The sequence below is a fragment of the Bubalus bubalis genome, chromosome 7, assembly GCF_019923935.1.
Source record: "Bubalus bubalis isolate 160015118507 breed Murrah chromosome 7, NDDB_SH_1, whole genome shotgun sequence".
Taxonomy (NCBI): domain Eukaryota; kingdom Metazoa; phylum Chordata; class Mammalia; order Artiodactyla; family Bovidae; genus Bubalus; species Bubalus bubalis.
Window position 1 is genome coordinate 27,735,084 of NC_059163.1, and position 17,977 is coordinate 27,753,060.

Here is a 17,977-nt window from a genome sequence, read left to right on the forward strand (position 1 = left end):
CAGAAAAATTGATGCTTAAAGGAACACAAAGGTACCCAGCTAAGATTCCGGAGGGCTGGTTAGACCAGCTTAAAGCTGGCAGAGGAAAGACACCTTTCAAGAAATCCCTGGCTTGAGGATTCTGAGGACACAAGTTCTACCTTATAACTCTGTTGTAGATTTGACCCATTCTTCTGAAAGGTTGTTGCTGAACTACGAAAAGACCCTGAGATTCTTGGCCTCCGAAGGAGAAGAATTCAATCCGGGCCGGAGAAGAGGCTTGATCGCTCAGAGCTTTTGCGTAATAAAGTTTTATTAAAGTATAAAGGAGCTAGAGAAAGCTTCTGACATAGGCATCAGAAGGGGGCAGAAAGAATACCCCTGCTAATTTTTAGCTGGATGTTATATAGTCACTATATGGGCTTCCCTTGTAGCTCAGTTGGTAAAGAATCTGCCCGCAGTGCAGGAAACCCGGGTTCAATCCCTGGGTTGGGAAGATCGCCTGGAGAAGGAAATGGCAACCCACTCCAGTATCCTTGCCTGGAAAATCTCATGGACAGAGGAGCCTGGTGGGCTGCAGTCCATGAGGTCACAAAGAGTTGGGCACGACTGAGCTAACTAACACACTTACTTACACTATATAGTCACTAGCAGTCTGCTAATGAAAGAAAGGAATGTCTTAAAACTCAGAATGGCACCAGGCTCCTGATCCAAAAGATGTATTTTGGGGTAATCTTGGCACCAGATGAGTCATCCTAGGCCATAAAATGATTGACTTGAATCTTGTAGAAAGGCAGATTACCATACAAATAGTTTCGTTTACATAGATTAGGGGAACAATGTCTGAGTATAACATACTGGTTTGTCAAGTCCAATTTTAAGACAGAGTTTGGGGTAAATGCATAGTACATTAACATAATTTAAGACAAATATTTCCATAAAAAGAATGCATTGGTTAACTCAAGGTTTGAGAATAGTTAACTTCAGGTGGAATCAGGTGTCATGGCAATACAGTATTTTAAGAGAAAACTCCTTTTAAATTGGTATAGAGAAGGGAAAGAAAAAAAAAATGTATCACTAGTTTGTTTCCTCCTGCTGCTTATGAGAGAGATAAAAAATGTTTGATACTTGCAGCCTATTTCCTCCATTTGGAGACCCCTGGCCTTCCTGCCTGTTAGCATCTCACTTCTCTTAGTAACAGCTCAGTTTATAATCTAAAGCATTGAGACACACCTCAGTTACACAAATGAGGCCTCATGAAGGTCAATTCCTATCTCCTATTCTTCCAAAGTTAGTGGTTGGAACCCAAATTTACCTTCCCCCATGGTGGGTGAATTGAGAGAGAGAAAAAGAAGGGGGAAGAGGAAGGGAAGGAGAAGAAGGGAGAGAAAGGAGGAAGGAAGTTCAAAAGGAAGGCAGGCAAGAGGAATGAAAAGAAAGAGAAAGTTCCTTGATCTTGAAGAGACTGAATCTTTGGTGCCAGGAAATTTGGAAGGCCTACTTTCTGGAGTACTTATTTTACTTCTGGCAGTAGCCCTTAGGAAAGGTTATTAACTTATCTGGTCTAGTTAATATACTAAAGTACACTATTTCATACTCCACTGGCCTGAAAACGTTAATTTCATACCATCTGAATGGCATGAATGATGACCATCTATGCCAAGTCTTGGCACTTTACAACAGTCAACAAACATTTGGTATTTTTTGCTTAGGTTTGTTTTATTTTTTATTAGTATCTATGGAGAAGGAAAATAAAACAGTAAGGTTCGGTTGAGGATACCATGACAGTTGTTGGCTAAGGTGCCATATCGGACTGAAAGGTGCCTTAATCTAGGGTCCTGATCCAGAGGGAAGGAGAGAATATTAGATAGGAAAAGGGAAGGATGGAGATGGAAAGAAGGGAGATGATGTGAACCCCGAGCTTCCTGTGCTCTTGCCCTTTTGATCTGGGGTGCAGTAACCGTCTGTCTCACAGCCTTGAATTTCTTGAACCTCATGCCTGTCCTCCCAAAGATGCTTTATGAGCTGTTGTGTAGGGGCTAGAATGGGATTCTGGAAATGAACAACTGATTTTTATTCCTCTGGATATATTGGTTGCCTGCTGCACTAAAACAACATGAATTGGTTTTGAAATGAAATGTCACTTATGGAAGAAAAGCACATAATAATTTATTTAATTTAAACAGTGGGGAGGAAGGGGAAGATATCTAAACTGCATATTTTACGTAAATGAATGTTTATTGGACTTTTGGATGCTATAGAAATAAACTTCTGTATTGAAGGGGCGTGATTACACATATTGATCTTACAGGAGGAGCATAGATCAGTATGAAAACTGCTGTACCCTTTAGTTATTTTGGAGATGAACATATTAATCATGTAAGGTAAAATTGAACACTGCTTTTGTCTTTGAAAGTTGTGAGGGTGCCTTTGTGTTCCAGAAGATGCTTGATGCTGAGCCATCAGATCCCACCTCTCCTTCAAGAATAGGAGTGTTGAGATAGAGATAGTGCTTGGCAAGCGGGAGACTTTCTCCTTATTCTAATAGATCCATTTTGCTGTTGTTTGTTGTTCAGCCACTAAGTTGTGTTGGACTCTTTTTCAACTCCCATGAACTACAGTTCATGGAGCTTGCCAGGTTCCTCTGTCCATGGGATTTCCCAGGCAAGAATACCTGAGTGGGTTGCCATTTCCTTCTCCAGGGGATCGTCCAGACCCAGGGATCCAGGAGAGTTCGTGAATTAAATAAATAAATGAAAATGCAATGAATAGAAGAGTAAATGGATAAATATATATATATATATACACACACACACATATATATATACACACACACACACACATATATATATATGTGACATTCTTAAAGTAGCTCCTGGTGAGGCCAAACTCCCAGATATTCAACTAATTATATACGGAAAAGAGAAGCTTGTAAATTGGCAAATGCCTGAGGTTAACCACAGTTAGTGTTGGCTCTGGTCCGTCCAAGACGCCAACAATCTGCTGAAATAAGAGAAGCTGGAATTCCAGAGCGGTCCGGGGCTCTGATTCTCGCCCAGTGGGCTCCAAGAGTTCACAGCCGGCCTCCCCCAGGGCCGCCCGCAGGCCCCACATCTCGGACCTCTCCAGGTGTCCTCCCAACCTCCTCGACTTCCCCGGGGGAGGGAAATGAACCGCCAGGTGCGACCCAGTAGGGGGAGTGGGTGAGCCGGCCCCAGGGCAGCCCGAAAGTGTCCCGGAGTGTGGGTGTGGGTGTGGGGTAACTTGGGTGGGAACGGCGTGGAGGTCACCGCAGCGAAGTCCTGCGCCCGGTCGGTGGGGTGTGTGCCACGGGAGCGAGGATAAATAGGAGGCTCCCTCCTCCCGGCGACACTCGCCGAATCTTCAGGCCGCCTGTCCTGGGTGTTTGCCCGCGCGGTAGCCCGGGTGCCAGCCTGGGGAGTAGTTTCGCTTCCTGCTGGCTCCGGGCATTCGTTTCCAGGCACCCGGTCGGGCGCTCGCGGCTCGGGAAGGGGGCGCAGGAGGAGGCGGGAGGCTCGTCTGGGGGCTGCGCGGCCCCGCAGCGCGGTTGATGGCACGGGCCGCCCCGGGCAGCGGCGCCAGCCCCCTGCCCCTGCTCCCGGCCCTCGCCCTGGGTAAGTGGCCGCACTGGACACGGGAGACCCGGGAGGAGAGGCTCGGGTGGAGTCGCAATAAGGGCAAATCTTCCGCGCTGGCGTTTGGACTCCGAGGGCGCCCTGGGGCTGGCAGGGGCGGGTGGAAGAACTTGCATGATTTTGGGTAGCTCGAGGATCCCGCAATTGGGCACCTGGGGCTGCACCTGCTGCGGCGGCCCTAGGCCCAGGGGGCGACCCGAGGGCGGTAAGGATCCCGCTGGCGGGCGCCAAGCGGAGGGCAGGTGCGCAGGTGCCCGCGAGCGAGGAGTGGTGGCAGGGAAATCCACTAAAGTGGGAGCCTGGGAGACTAGACCGAGAAGACATCCCGGGGAGGAGGAGGAAAAGGAACTCCTTGGCTGGCGATGCAGGCCTTGAGGAGTGTGGAGCCTGGTGGAGAGCTATTTGCCTGTGTGTGCACCCTGGGCGGGTACTAGAGGTAGGAGGGGGAGGACGTGGGGGGCAGAGGGAGCTGAAGAGGGCCCGGAGAAGAATTATTACACACCCTTCTTGCTGGCCAAGTTAGGGGGAACAGGAGAAGGGGAGAAAAAAGTCTCAGCTTTTGAGATCTTCTGGGTCTTCTGTTGCTGATAGGGAAGCAAAGGAAAGGGAGATGAGGTATTTCGCTGAGGGCTAGTACTACTGATGAAACACATTGGTGCTCCACTTAGAATATATGATTTCCTATTTTAAGGAGAAATTGCAGGGAGAAGACTTTTCTTCACCTGGAAGGTGAAACCTGAGTGGGTAGGTTAGGGACTACTGGGTGTGGTCACCTGCTAGGAGGGAAGAGTGGTTAATGGAAGGAGTGGCAGGGTGCTGCAACTTCGGATGCTGGTGACTTTATACAGCTGGAAGCAAGGCTCCCCTTGCCCTCCAGTATAGGAAAGTAGCAGGAAGATACTCAGGTGGAAAGATCCTACTACTTCAAGGTGTCCCCTCTGCATCCTGATCATTGGAGGTAGGGGAAGCGGGCAGAGGGATGGGCAACTGACAATATTCTGTAGTCCTGGCTGGGATGAGGGGGAGGGACATCTGGACTTGGGGCACCAATGTGACAGCTGAAGTGTCTATGTGAAGAGGACACTATCTTCCAGTCTGGAAAGGACTGGGCTTTCTTTTATGAAGGAAAAGAGGTGGGGTCTAAATGAAAACTTCCATTTGGCAGTGTTCTTGGAGTAGGATTGGTGCCTAAAAGGTGTCATGGCCTTAGTTGGAAGTAGATCAGACTTACACCATGGTTAGAGAGAAAGAACCAATTTACAGAGCCTGCAGAGGGAGAAGTCAGAAACAATTTAGAGATGGAGTGTGATGTGGAGCCTGAAGAAGGGCAGTGAGCCTGAGAGGTAGGGCTAGAGACAGTACTATGCGTTTACCAGCGTCACTTGGGTGAAACTAGCATTCTCTTCCTCTGTTATATCTGCTCTGTCCTGCTGTCAAAGTGTTTATTGAGAATCTGCTACAGTGAGCAAGAGGCTAGAGCATATTAGGACAGGGGTGGGAAGAGGGCTCAAGAGAGCCTTAAAACATGATTCTTGACCTAAAAGATATGTGTTAAATTTAGGAATGCAGGACTAACAGATATGAAACAATAGGAGAAAATGTCATGAAACCAGAGAAAGGAGAACTCAATAGGGAGGAATGGAATACTGGGAACGCTGCATGGAGGACATGAGTGGGTTGGATTGGAGCTTGGCTGGGTTTGAAACAGTAAAGAGAGAGGGAGGGCCTCCTGATGGCTCAGCTGGTGAAGGATCCGCCTGCCAACGCAGGAGATCCAAGAGACAAAGATTTGGTCCTTGGGTCGGGAGGATTCCCTGAAGAAGGAAATGGCAACCTGCCCCAGTATTTTTGCCTGGAATATCCCATGGACAGAGGAGTCTGGTGGGCTACAGTCCATGGGGTTGCAAAGAGTTGGACATGACTGAGCGTGCACGCACACACACACACACATGATTTGAAATAGTGGAGAGAGGGGCAGGAGAAGGGGGAAAAGTATTTACCAAAGTGTTGGTGATGGGAATGAGATTAATTTCCTGGAGTCTGCTTGCCAGAAAGTAGAATTGATGAGAGGCAGACAGATTATGAAGAGCCAAAAGAAGCCAGATTAAGATATTTTGATGAGTCAATAAACAGTTAAATATACACCATCATAGGTCTTGAATACAGAGTGATATAATGCAAACAATGATTTAAGGAGACAAGCCTGGCAGTAGAGTGCAGTGTGAAAGGAGAGGGGGCCAGGGTACCTGATTGTCTCATAGATATAATCCAGGCAAGAGCTGATTTGGGACAAGATTAGGGTGGTGTCTGCAGAAATGGCTATAGTAGAAATGACTATTCCAGGTTGATGGGCATTCTTCACTATTAACTATCACATGGTGCTGTTTAATTTTTTCTCAAAACTTGTCAAAAGGCAGAAATGAAAAAGCAAAACCAAACAGAGCTCTAATCCAGTGCTGTTGTAACTGAGGGTAAGCTAAGTGTGAAACTGCCTTGTTGAATGTTTGGCTTAACGAATTGAATTCAGTCTCTAGATTCCCTAAGAGGCTCCACTCCTTGCAAAATGCCAAAGGATGTAATTTGTTGACCTCAGTGTTTCCATTAAGTGGTCCTATTTCTCTCACACATACTTAATTTTTAAGTCTCATTCGTAATTTAAGTCACATGTTATTTTATTTACTTCTTGAAAACAATGTGAGCAATGGCTTGTGTGATGTTCTAGGGTGTGTGTGTGTGTGTGTGTGTGTGTGTGTGTGTGTGTGTGTGTCTCATAGCAAAAGTGCCTTGAGAGCTGGCAGTGAACAGACATGAGACCTGGTTCCAGCTCTGCCATTCCATGACTCTGAGATGTCTGTAAATTACAATTTCCTGTCATTGTTTTTCTTAAGTAAAGGGATTGCTTTAGATGAGACTAAGGTCCTTATCAACTTGACACTTTGCTGATCTTTTAAAAAAATATTTATTTATTTGGCTGCAGCACTTGGGATCTTTGATCTTTGTTAGACATGTAGGATCTTTAGTCATGGCATGTGGACTCTTCTTAGTTGAGGCATGTGGGATCTAGTTCCCTGACTAGGGTTCAAACCTGGGTCTCCTGCAATGGGAGTGTGAAATCTTAGCCACTGGACCACCAGGGATGTTCCAACACTCTCCTGATCTTTAACCAACATTTCTCCTGGGAATTTAAGAGAAAAATCTTTCTACAATAGCATTTAATTTCCATTTACTTGTAATGGATCTTTGTTTCCCATAAACTTTATCTTTACAAAAAGAATCATACATGCTCCTTTCTTTGATAAATATGGTAAAAGGGCAATAACTTTGTTTAAAGTGTTTTTTTTTTTTAATTTTGAAGAAGTTGGATTCCTTATAAATGTCTCCTTCTCATCCATTGCTGTAACAAACTAATACTAAAATCCTAACCAGTGAAAATGGGAAAAAATGCTTTATAAAAAACAATGAATGAGTTTTAAGGTCAAAAATATGTTCTGCTCCTTATAAACATCTACACCATTAATATATGTAAGTTGTTTTTTTCTTCTTGAAGATATGAATGTATTCATGATGTAATATCTGACTTTCAAGTTGTAAAGCAGGTAGGTGGCAGCAAGTAAAATTCTCATTATAGAAAGGAAGTAGCTGGGGGCCCACACAGTGAGGATTTTAGGATTTGCCTCTTCAGTTATGCTTTTTGGCTTAGAAAAGCCTTGGGAGTTTTTTTTTTTTTTTTTCCTTTTCAAAAATTCCAGGTTTCATAGGCCACACTTGCATATTAACAAGTGTTACAAATCAAATTTTGCTCTTGCTCCGTTCTCAGTTGTTGTGTGGAAACTCCCAAATAATTCTGCAAGAAAGACCCCAATATTGCAGACAGGCCTTGTTGTGCCCACTGAAAGTGGCTCCGCCAAAGCTTGGCCTGCAAATGTCCGTGGTAAAGTCAAAGGCGCACAGGAAAGAGAGTACCTGTGTCTGTCCACACCCCTGGCATTGCTCCATCTCTGCTGAGAGTGCTCGCCCCAGTTCCGTGTGCTCTTGAAATCTGTGGAGAGCCCAGTGGGAAAGACTCCTCTTGTTTTTTCTCACCCTCCCTGTAGCTCAGATGGTAAAGAATCTGCCTACTAGTGCAGGAGACTCAAGAGACACAGGTTCAACTCCTGGGCTGGGAAGATCCCTTGGAATAGGAAATGGAAACCCACTCCAGTATTCTTGCCTGGAAAAGTCCATGGACAGAGGAGCCTGGCTGGGCTACAGTCCATGGGATCCTAGAGAGTCAGACTTGACTGAGCAAAGGGGCCTAGCAGGCTGTTACAATTAGTGTCTTCCCAGGGTGGTCCAAATAGATTAGCCAGAATCTGAGCTGCAGGCAGTTTAGGCTTAATCCATAATCCTGATACACTTCCAAATTTGTAGACAACCCTTGGATCCACAAAGAATCCATATTCTAGTTGGTCAAGAGTCTCCCAAAATAAAATTTAAGAGAAAAGCAATCTGATTAAAATGGCTATACTCTGTGCTGCTAATGATTGCTAACTTGCTCAGGCATATTTGTATCTTAAAAAAGGGATCTTGGTAGCTCACATGAATCTGTACTTGCTATATTTTTTTACAGAAGATTTTTCAGATGGTTGGAGAGAGATGGGGTATTCCATCTTAACTAGTATCGGTTAGGCAATAACCTACATTGATTATCAGCAACACCAAGTTAAATAGCCAAGAAGTACTTTTATTCATTCTTTATGTTTGTTTTTAAGGGATATGTAGGATAGTATTTGGGCTTCCCCAGTGGCTCAGTGGTAAAGAATCCATCTGCAATACAAGAGCCACCGGAAATGCTGGTTCAATCCCTGGGTGCGGAAGATCCCCTCGAGGAAAGCATGGAAACCCACTCCAATATTCTTGCCTGGAGAATCCCATGGACAGAGGAGCTGGGTGGGCTATAGTCATTAGGGTTGCAAAGAGTTGGACACTATTGAAGCAACTGAGCACACACAGTAAAGTATTTACCTGACCTCTAGACCAGAATCACTGATTCCAAAACAGTGACAGAAAATATGACAGTGTTTGTGTCCAGGCTTCTTATTTCAAAGTGCCCCAGTTGGTTGTATAACAGGATGAGTTACTAATATAGCATTTCTCTTTGCAAAGAGCTTCCCCAGTGGGTCAGTGGTAAAGAATCTGCCTACAGTGCAAGAGATGCAGGTTCAATTCCTGAGTCAAAAATATCCCCTGGAGAAGGAAATGGCAACTCACCCCCATATTCTTGCCTGGAAAAGCCCATGGACAGAGGAACCTGGTGGGCTGTATGCCATGTGGTCCCAAAGGAATCAGACATGACTTTGTGACTAAGCAACAGCTCTGCAAAATCATGGATTTATTCATTCATTTAGCCTTATCTTTGAGATGTATAAAAAGTGCATGGCACCTAGTAGGAGTTGAAAACATACTAGTTAATTGAATGAATGAATGAATGAATGAGTGCAAGTGGCTGTTGGTGATGGTGCCCAGGCATGAAGGGAAGAGTAGGTTCAGTAAAGAAAACAGCTGTTTCTTGTGCCAAAACATGCTCACAACTCAGAGATGATGTAGAAGGACACGTTTCTTCCTCTCTTCTTACTTGGGACTTGCCTCCGGTGGTGCTAGAGATGCCTTCACAAAGGGACTTTATTTGGCAAATAGTAAGTTTACTTCTGTTTTAGGTTCAGAACTGCTACTTGTGTCTCACATGTTTGGTTCGAGGGCAGATCTCATCAGTCAAAATATAGGCTTTTAGAGCAGGTGTTTAAAGCAGAGAGGGAAATGCATTGGACTCAGGGCATTCTCCATTGGTTCATTAAAGAAAATGCCCTTTGGATTTTGTGAGGTGTGAGGTGACTTGCTCTCTTATATGCTTAGAACTTTTCCTGACACATGTGTGTTTCATTAGCTGGGAGTAACAACTTGGTTATTTATGGGTTTCTGCTTAGTGTTAAATATATGAAAACTTTTGATGGTTCCCATAGATGTGCTGTGGAGGCTGAATGCAGTCTGACCTGTTAGTATTGAGGGAGTCTCTGACTTATCTAATGTTACGTCAAAGTATTTCATAACTATCCACTGTATGGATTCCTTGATGGTTAGATGTTAGCATTGTGAGCCAATGGCACAGGCCTGTCCAGAGTAGGAGAGGAAGGCTTATTTCTTCCTCTAATGCAAACAGCCTAGTAGAAAGGACAGGGAATTCTCATCAGAGCCAAATGAGGCCATTTGAGGGGGGTTGCACAGAGTCGGACACGACTGAAGCAACTTAGCAGCAGCAGCAGCAGTAGCAGACTTGACTTGGGGGTTCCCAGGTGGTGCTAATGGTAAAGAACCTGCCTGTCAATGCAGGAGATGTAAGAGACACTGATTCAATCCCTGGCTCGGGAAGATTCCCTGGAGAAGGGAATGGCAACCTACTCCTGTATTCTTGCCTGGAGAATCCCATGGACGGAGGAGACTGGTGGGCTACAGTCCATAGGATCACAAAGAGTCAGAAATGACTGAAGTGACCTAGCAAGACTTGACTTGTTCATGACCACCTTCCTATTGGGTTTCTGGCATTTGGCTAGTCCAATCTCCTAGAGTGACTGACACAAGACATTGCTATGTACTCAGATATCTGGTTAACCTTGGGTATGAAATCTCAACATAATAACTCTTTACACTCTGGACACCTTCACAATTGATAAAGTGTTTTCATATTAATACCATTACCTCACTGATCTTTACGCCAAAAATAATAGCAGAGAAATTATGTAGTATGCATGTTGGGCACTATTCTAAGTGTGTAATATCTGGTTTCATCCATGTAACACTATTCCCTGAACACACAAGCTAGACATAATGATGATTCTCATTTATGTTGAAGGATATGAGGCATAGAGGCGTTAAGTAACTTGTTCTGGCTTTATGAGCCTGAACAATGATGATGAAGTGACAATGCCTGGATCACAGTAGATAAGTATTTGTGGCTGAATGAGAAAGACAGCAGAGGATAGAACACTAAAGCTCAATATGTACCACTGTATTTAAGAGGAACTCAATGCTTCTTATTTAAAAAGCATTTAAGTCTGTTTTCCTGCCATCTTTGCTTTCCCTGCTGCCTACCCGCACATCTGTGGCATCCTTGGCTCGGGCTACGCCTCAGGTTCTTGGACTCTTGGCTCTTCTTCCCAGCCAGGAAACCTGCCCACTCATGTCCCAGGCCCAGGCCATTCCAGCTGGTAGTGAACAGTTGGCATTGATCAGGCCAGGTGTTTTCCTTTGGTCTGTGCCTAAAATCACTTTGACCATCCTAGTCTGATCCTGTCCTTAAACAAATCTGAACCTGTGGGGTGACTCCTGCACTTTCCTAGAATGCTTGCAACACTGTGACACTTGGGGAACACTCCTTAGTGCAGATGGAGAGGGGTGATCTCGCTGTAGATTCCCCCTGATTGCATCCGTAGGCCTATTACTGAGAAGGAGTAAAAAGAGCATATCCTGAGTCAATGTGATGCTGTGGGCAAAAGTATAGATTCTGAGCTGGACCATCTAGGCATGATTCCCCTGGCGCTGTGGTTTAACAACTCCTTCCTCTTGGACAAATCTCTTAAACCCTCTTGGCATCAGTTTCTTCATCTGTAAAGGCTGACTGCAACAGAACTGAGACTGTTATGTGGACTGAGTGAGTTACTGCATAAAGCACTTAAGCTGTGCCTGCAATATAGTTAGTTCTAGATTAACACGGGCTATTATAATGGATAACTGGAAAGCACAGATGAAGTTATTAATTTTAAAAATTGTAGATATTTTGATTCTGGGTATTTCTAAAATACAATCAGCACCTACCAACTGGTGGGAAAACTTTCCCTTGCCTTTATTTCTCAAATTCCTCCTCCCACTAGTTATGAAATAGGCAATAGATACAAATTCTCAACAAGAGTTCTATTTTGGCTGGTTTTGGTAGGAAGGAACAAATGTAAGAAATGGTGCTGCAAAATGCTTATCTGCTTTCTAAAAATAAAAAGTCTCAATGGATTCTTCAACCGCCAATTTTGATCCTAGTTTTGTGCAATGAAAAGCTTTCCAGCACTTGCCTGACATTGACCCCCCCAAACCCAGCATCTTAAGGTGAATCAGATAAATAGTCATTCTTCACTAGCAGAGAAAAATAAAATATTTACAAGATAATTTTGATACTTTTAATCTCATCAAAATGAGGTTGTCTCATTTATTGGGAGTTATGCAAATAATTACCTTATATAAAGAGAATAAACTGTCATTTTTGAAGAATGAATGATGATGCAATGTCAACATTCATTTCTAGATGTCAGACGGATGGAAAATAACCTGGTTGTTTTAGAAAAGTTTTCTTTTGACAAAATAACTTCTCCAGATTTTAAAGAGCCAAGAGCCCTGCATAAATATTAAGTTGTTTCATAGTTACTTAGTCTCTCTGTGCTGCATTTTCTTATCTATAGAATGACAATAATGATAGTAGTACTTATCATCTAGAGACATGGGAGTGTACTGAGGATGGGATAATGCAGGAAAAGATTTTAAAAGATAATTGGCTAAAAATTGCTCAAAATTTATTAATATTCTTAATTTTATGAATATGTAGATAACTTTTAAATTATTTCATAGGCGTGTCTAAAAGGGAAAAATAGAATCATTGTGTTCATTAAGCCTATTGGAGTGTTGTTTGTACTTTGATCAAAGGAAATTGCTATCATATTCACCACTGGAAGCATGCAAAGGAAAAAAATGGAGCAGAAGTCTGCCTCATTATAACCATGTTTTCCACAGTTCCATTAGAATGTAAATGGGACTCATGATGTCAGGGGTTTTTATCTGATTTGTTTGCGGCTATATTCCCAGTACAGAGGGAATATGGAATTGAGGATTCTTGTACATAGTAGATACTCTCACCTTAATTTAGGAAAATTTCTCCCAATAAGGCTCTGAAAAAAATAGAATCATCTGCTTTGGGATGTGGTGAGCTTTGCCAGCCTGGATATGTCTGTGGTTGGGTGGCATTTAGGAAGGTTGTATAGAAGTGATTCCCAGGCGAGGTAGGAGTTGGACCAAATGACCACGGAGGGTTCTTATGTCTCTATGAATGATGGATGTTACTATGATGCTACTTCACTTTGGGGATACTTTGGAGGTTGGTAGATAGAGTTTCAAACTAAGAAACTGTCGGCTGACTTCCCTGAGAGGAGATGAGACAGGACATTTGGAGACCTTGGGGGCCAACGGTAAAGAATTTGAAAAAGAAAATCACTTATTCCCCCACTCTCCCTGCCCCAAACTGTATTCAGTAACCATGTCTTTCCACGACTAGAATTATCAAGGTTAACACACCCAACAATGCCAATACAGTATCATGTACCCCTCATATGATGTGATGAGAGTATATCCTGGGATATAGTATCAATCCCATGCTGTAGCCTCAGTTTTTGCCTTAAAGACTCTGTACTCTATATTTTACCTTCTGTTGGGATAATAATTATCACTTGGGATCCTATTGTGAAGGGAAAAATCCCTGAAATAACTATAATTGATAAATTCTGTTGACTAAAATTTCAAATGTTATTATTTCAGGAGACACATTTATAAAATCGCCATCCTGTGATAGGAAACTTCCATGGGAAGATTCTCTACTCACTTTTAGATAAATGAAAATTACCCTGGAAGAGAGGGCAAGAAGTACAAAAATGTGACTTAGATGCCAGATGAAATGAATGCACTTTTCATTGGCCTTGACAGAAGCCTAACAAACAAAATGCGCTCTGTTCTTTCTTACCGATTTCTAACCAACAGCATCCACCCCTATTAAATACTTCTTGAGTGGTTTTCTAGATTAGTCAGATGCTTTATTCAGGATGTGGTGAACAGAGGTTGCAAAGTTTCAATTAGAAATATGTGGTGTGACTATTTCTTAATGAGTCTTATTTTCATAGATCACACAAGAAAATCAATTGAATTATTTTACAGTCACACCACACACATCAAGAAGGCCCTTGTTGTTTAATAGTTCTGTGTATAATTCTTCACTCTGATTGGACATCTTTATGCATTGTCCCCCAGAGCATACTCAGCTCCTTTCTATGTCATTACCTTTGGTTCAGTTTGGTTTCCAACTTCTTTTGTGAAACTTTTCTCAGTGATTTCTTCAGCTCAACACCTTGCCTCTTTTTGGAATTCTATTAGAATTTATTTTCTTTATAGTTATTTACCATTAGTCACTCAGTTGTGTCCAGCTTTTTGTGACCACATGGACTGTCGTCTACGTCTCTTCAGTCCATGGAATTCTCCAGGCAAGTCTACTGGAGTAGGTATCCATTCCCTTCTCCAAGAGATCTTCTTGACCCAGGGATTGAACCCAGGACTCCTGCATTGTAGGCAGATTCTTTACCATCTGAGCCACCAGGGAAGCCCTGAGCACTTATAAATATACTATCTGATATTGATTGACTGATATTTCTTGTCTCTGCAAGTGGTTTGATCAATAAAGATAATAATGGGTTAATGTTAAGTTGGGTTAAATTATTTTAAGGGCCTAAATTCTGGGACTTTTTTAGGTTGGGTGAGCATCTACTCTAAAACCCTATCTACTCTAAAACATAGGGTTTTCTTTTCTTTACCATTATTAAAATTTGATGACTGTTTCCTCATGGGTCAGAGGCTGTGTTATCGCTGGATCGAGAGGCCAACTTTGCTATTCCTCCTCACTTTGCACTTGGATAATCCTCCTTGATAACAAATTTTTCTTTTTCCTTGGTTCCTTTTGCTTCCTCTCGTTGAACTATTACGGAAATTCAGTGAGCCCAGAGCTTTTCATTTAAAGTGCTACAATGTCTGACTGTCTTGTTTGGCCTTATCATAAAGGAATAGGATTTTAAAAAGTCAGGTTTTGAAAACTGATGATTTCTAAGAAACTAGCTCTAGGTTACTATAGGGTTCTTATTCAATTTAGTCATTGTTGTCATAGATTTAATAATGGTCAGTGGCCAAAATAAAAAGGTTGATTTACTGGCAAAGGCATTATTGTGTTGACAGCTTTCAGATACATTAGTTAGTTTATGTATGACAGGTTGTTACATTGCTTCCCTTTCTGAGCTTTAAAAATATTATTGTGGGGTTCTTTTATGAGTTAAATATATGTGATCCATCATTCTAAGTCCTTCTTAAACACTAAGATATTGTTTTTACCATTTTGAATAAAATTTTGTGTTGAAGGAGGAAGGAGTTCATATTCTACTTCCCTTATTTTGAATGGACATAGACTATTTGTGAAGACTCTCATTTTTTTCTCTACCCTTTTCTAGATCTCCTCTCCTAGCCCTGAAAATCTGGAACCTGTCTTTCATTTTTTTAAGAATACATAGTCCTTCCAGTGGTGTGATTTGAGAGATATTAGAAAAATCTCTCCTTGTCCTGGAACAAGGCTCCCTCTGAGTGTTCTGATGCCACCAAATACTCCACTATATTGGGACACAAACTTAGGCATTTCTTAAGGGCCCTTCAACTACCTCCCTTGTCCCTTGATCTGCTCTCTGCTCATACCAGGTTGCCCCTCTTTCGGGACTTAGATACAAGGCCATGTCCCAGGGCAGGCATTCCAGCCTCTCACTCACCAAGGGGCCAAAGAGAGGGGCAGGCAGAGCCCAGAGGGGTAAATTTCATCCAGTGGGAAATGGGTGATGGAAGTGACTGGGGAAGAGAAATTCCCCGTGTTCTTTCTCCTGTGGTGCTACTTCAAGATGCAGTTCCTTTACAGACTTTTTACATAGACCATGGATGAGTGGACGTGTCACTTGTTTCTGTCTTTGTGACTCACTCTGGAGCTGCACCCAGAGTGATGGGTACACTCACGACGTTGCATTGTCTCCTTCTCGGCTTCCTTTCCTTTTTTCTCATTCTCATGACCCAGAGTGTATACATCCCCAACAAAGTGATAATCCCTTAATCCATATCTCAGGCTCCCAGAGGACCCAGTTGAGGCACTTGATTCTAGAGTATTTCTGTTGAGTTAAACAATTTCTTTCTTTGCAGATATGCTTTGAAAGCAAATGCATTTGGAAAGGGAAATCTAGGAAGAAATTATGTTCTATTAGGGGAAATGTTGAAGCAATAGGAGGGTACTGGTTTATAGGAGAGGAAAAGACAACAATGAAAAAGGATAGGAAAGGAGTCACCAAAAGATGGAGGAGAACATCAATGTCAAACTTAATCTATTTCACAGTTTTTTACTCAGCCACCCACAAGCTCAATGTTAAAAAGGATTTCTACCCCTGAATATTTTTTTCAAATCCATTTTAGATATGTCCTCTTTTTGGATGTAGAAAATACTTTTTGTGTATATATGCATACTTAGGATTCTGTTTTTCTTTTTAACAATAGAGATACATTGGGGAAATTTCCCAGCTGCATAAATTCTAACTTTATTAATTTTATTTTTTAGAAATTAAAAATTAGATATATAATACATTTGATTGCTAAATAGTATCATCTAAGATCTGAATTTATCTGCTATATTTGTATCATTGACTTATTTAACAAACCAACTGAATCAGTAGCACCCATCTGACATAAACACCATGCTGAGTTGCTGACAGACTATACTGAAAATACAAAGAAACAGAAATGCAGAAGATGATGTATTTCTATTAATTGGTTGAAGTGTGTTCATGTTAATTATTTTTTAAAAAACACTGGAGAAAAACAGCATGTGAAAAGACCAACATACAGGTTTTTCTCACTGAACACATTTCATCTTGCACTTTAGAAGTGTAATAGGTATATGTACATTTATTTATCTTTTGTAGTTTGTTTCATAGGAATACTTTATACCCGAGGCAAATCACACCATAAATGTAGAAATGTCCCATTAATGAGAATGAGAATCTGTATTTTACAAGAGAAATAAGATTTTTTTGCTTTTAGTCCCATAGCTGCTATTCTGTTGAGTCCTATATTGTGACAGGTATTGTCAAGGTTAATAATCATAATTTACTTTTTCCAGTTTCTTTAAGCAGCTAGCTAAATTGTTGCCTTGTAAGTCATGTATTATGAGCCTCCATTTGTAGATGGACGCCCTGTAGTTCAATGTTGAGTAACTTAATCATATCACAAAGCTGGTAAATTAAAAGGTACATTCAGGATTCAAATAGAGCTCCATTTGTCTCCAAACATGTCCTTTTCTTATTAATCCCTCTAATATAAATGAACTTTTGGGAATTTGACTATGAAATATTCTTCTGATTTCTGCTTATATTTGTAAATTGATATATTCTCTGTTGACTTACAGTTGGATTGCCTAATGGGACATGGAGTGTGATTTGAATCCTAAAATAAGATTGATATGATATCACAGGAAATCACTGGATTTAGTAGACACGAGTAGATGTCCTAAATTAGGACACACGGACATTTGTGATACTGTTATATTATTTTAAAAATATAAAATGCACTTGAGTCTAAAAATGGAAAGTTCAGCTCAGAGATGAGGCAAATACAATGTATGTGACTGTTTGGCTTGGTCACATTTGATCTTTTTAAATAGTTGACCCAGCTGGTGTATGACTTACCTCAACATTAGCTGTAACTTTAAGACGATGGGTCATGCTCCTTGTCAAACTGTGTCTCTTTGAATGCTTGTATTGTTCCCAATGACTTCATTCTCTATGCTGGCTGACGGGGATAATGCTTTTAATACGTTCCATAATTTTTAATTTGAGAACCTCAAAGTGCAGTAAAGTAAATGGAGCTTTGACTCACTAAAGTAGAATTAGGTTTCTTTTCCTTTTTGTCTTTATGAGTAGATTCACCATTTAAAAACCAACCCCAGAAATACAGACTCAATATCCAGTCACTTAGTAAGTGCAGCTAATTTAACTTTTTTTTGTGTTATTTTTATTGCTTGAATGCATCTGAGAATTCTGCAGGTCATGTGCAGCAGGGAGACATGGATAATAGAATGAATGAAAGAATAAGAAAACGAAGAGATTGTGAAATATTTGGATGACAGCTAAAATTTAATGCAATATAAAGGGACAAGTGCAAATTCATGTTTAGGTGAAAATTGAAATGAAACAAAACAAAACAAAGGAACAAAAAAAATCCATCAATACACTGCCTTCTAGCATATAAGAAACTTAGGAGTTTCTTTTTATTCTAAGCAGCATAAAACCCCTGAAATTAATGGAATAATTTAAAAGGGCTGATATGCTATGGGGCTGCACATGGTGCCTTTACTGTGGTGGTTGAGAGCCCCACTCTGTCTTTGCCAAATCATGTAAAATAGTGCTTTATTTTAACCTTTATTTAAGGAGGAT

At 41.6% G+C, this 17,977-nt stretch overlaps 1 protein-coding gene across 2 annotated transcripts in view; it reads left to right on the forward strand.

Moving 5' to 3' along the window:
- The first annotated feature begins 3,209 nt into the window (after positions 1–3,209).
- The window catches only part of BTC (betacellulin), a 47,488-nt gene continuing 32,720 nt past the window's right edge, over positions 3,210–17,977 (forward strand). Inside the window, exon 1 of one of the 2 annotated variants that reach the window (XM_044945783.2) lies at positions 3,210–3,614. In XM_044945783.2, coding sequence (XP_044801718.2) covers positions 3,551–3,614 — 64 coding nt within the window. In that variant the 5' untranslated portion in view covers positions 3,210–3,550. The remainder of the gene's footprint in view (positions 3,615–17,977) is intronic. The other variant, XM_006059647.4, reaches the window with a different exon arrangement.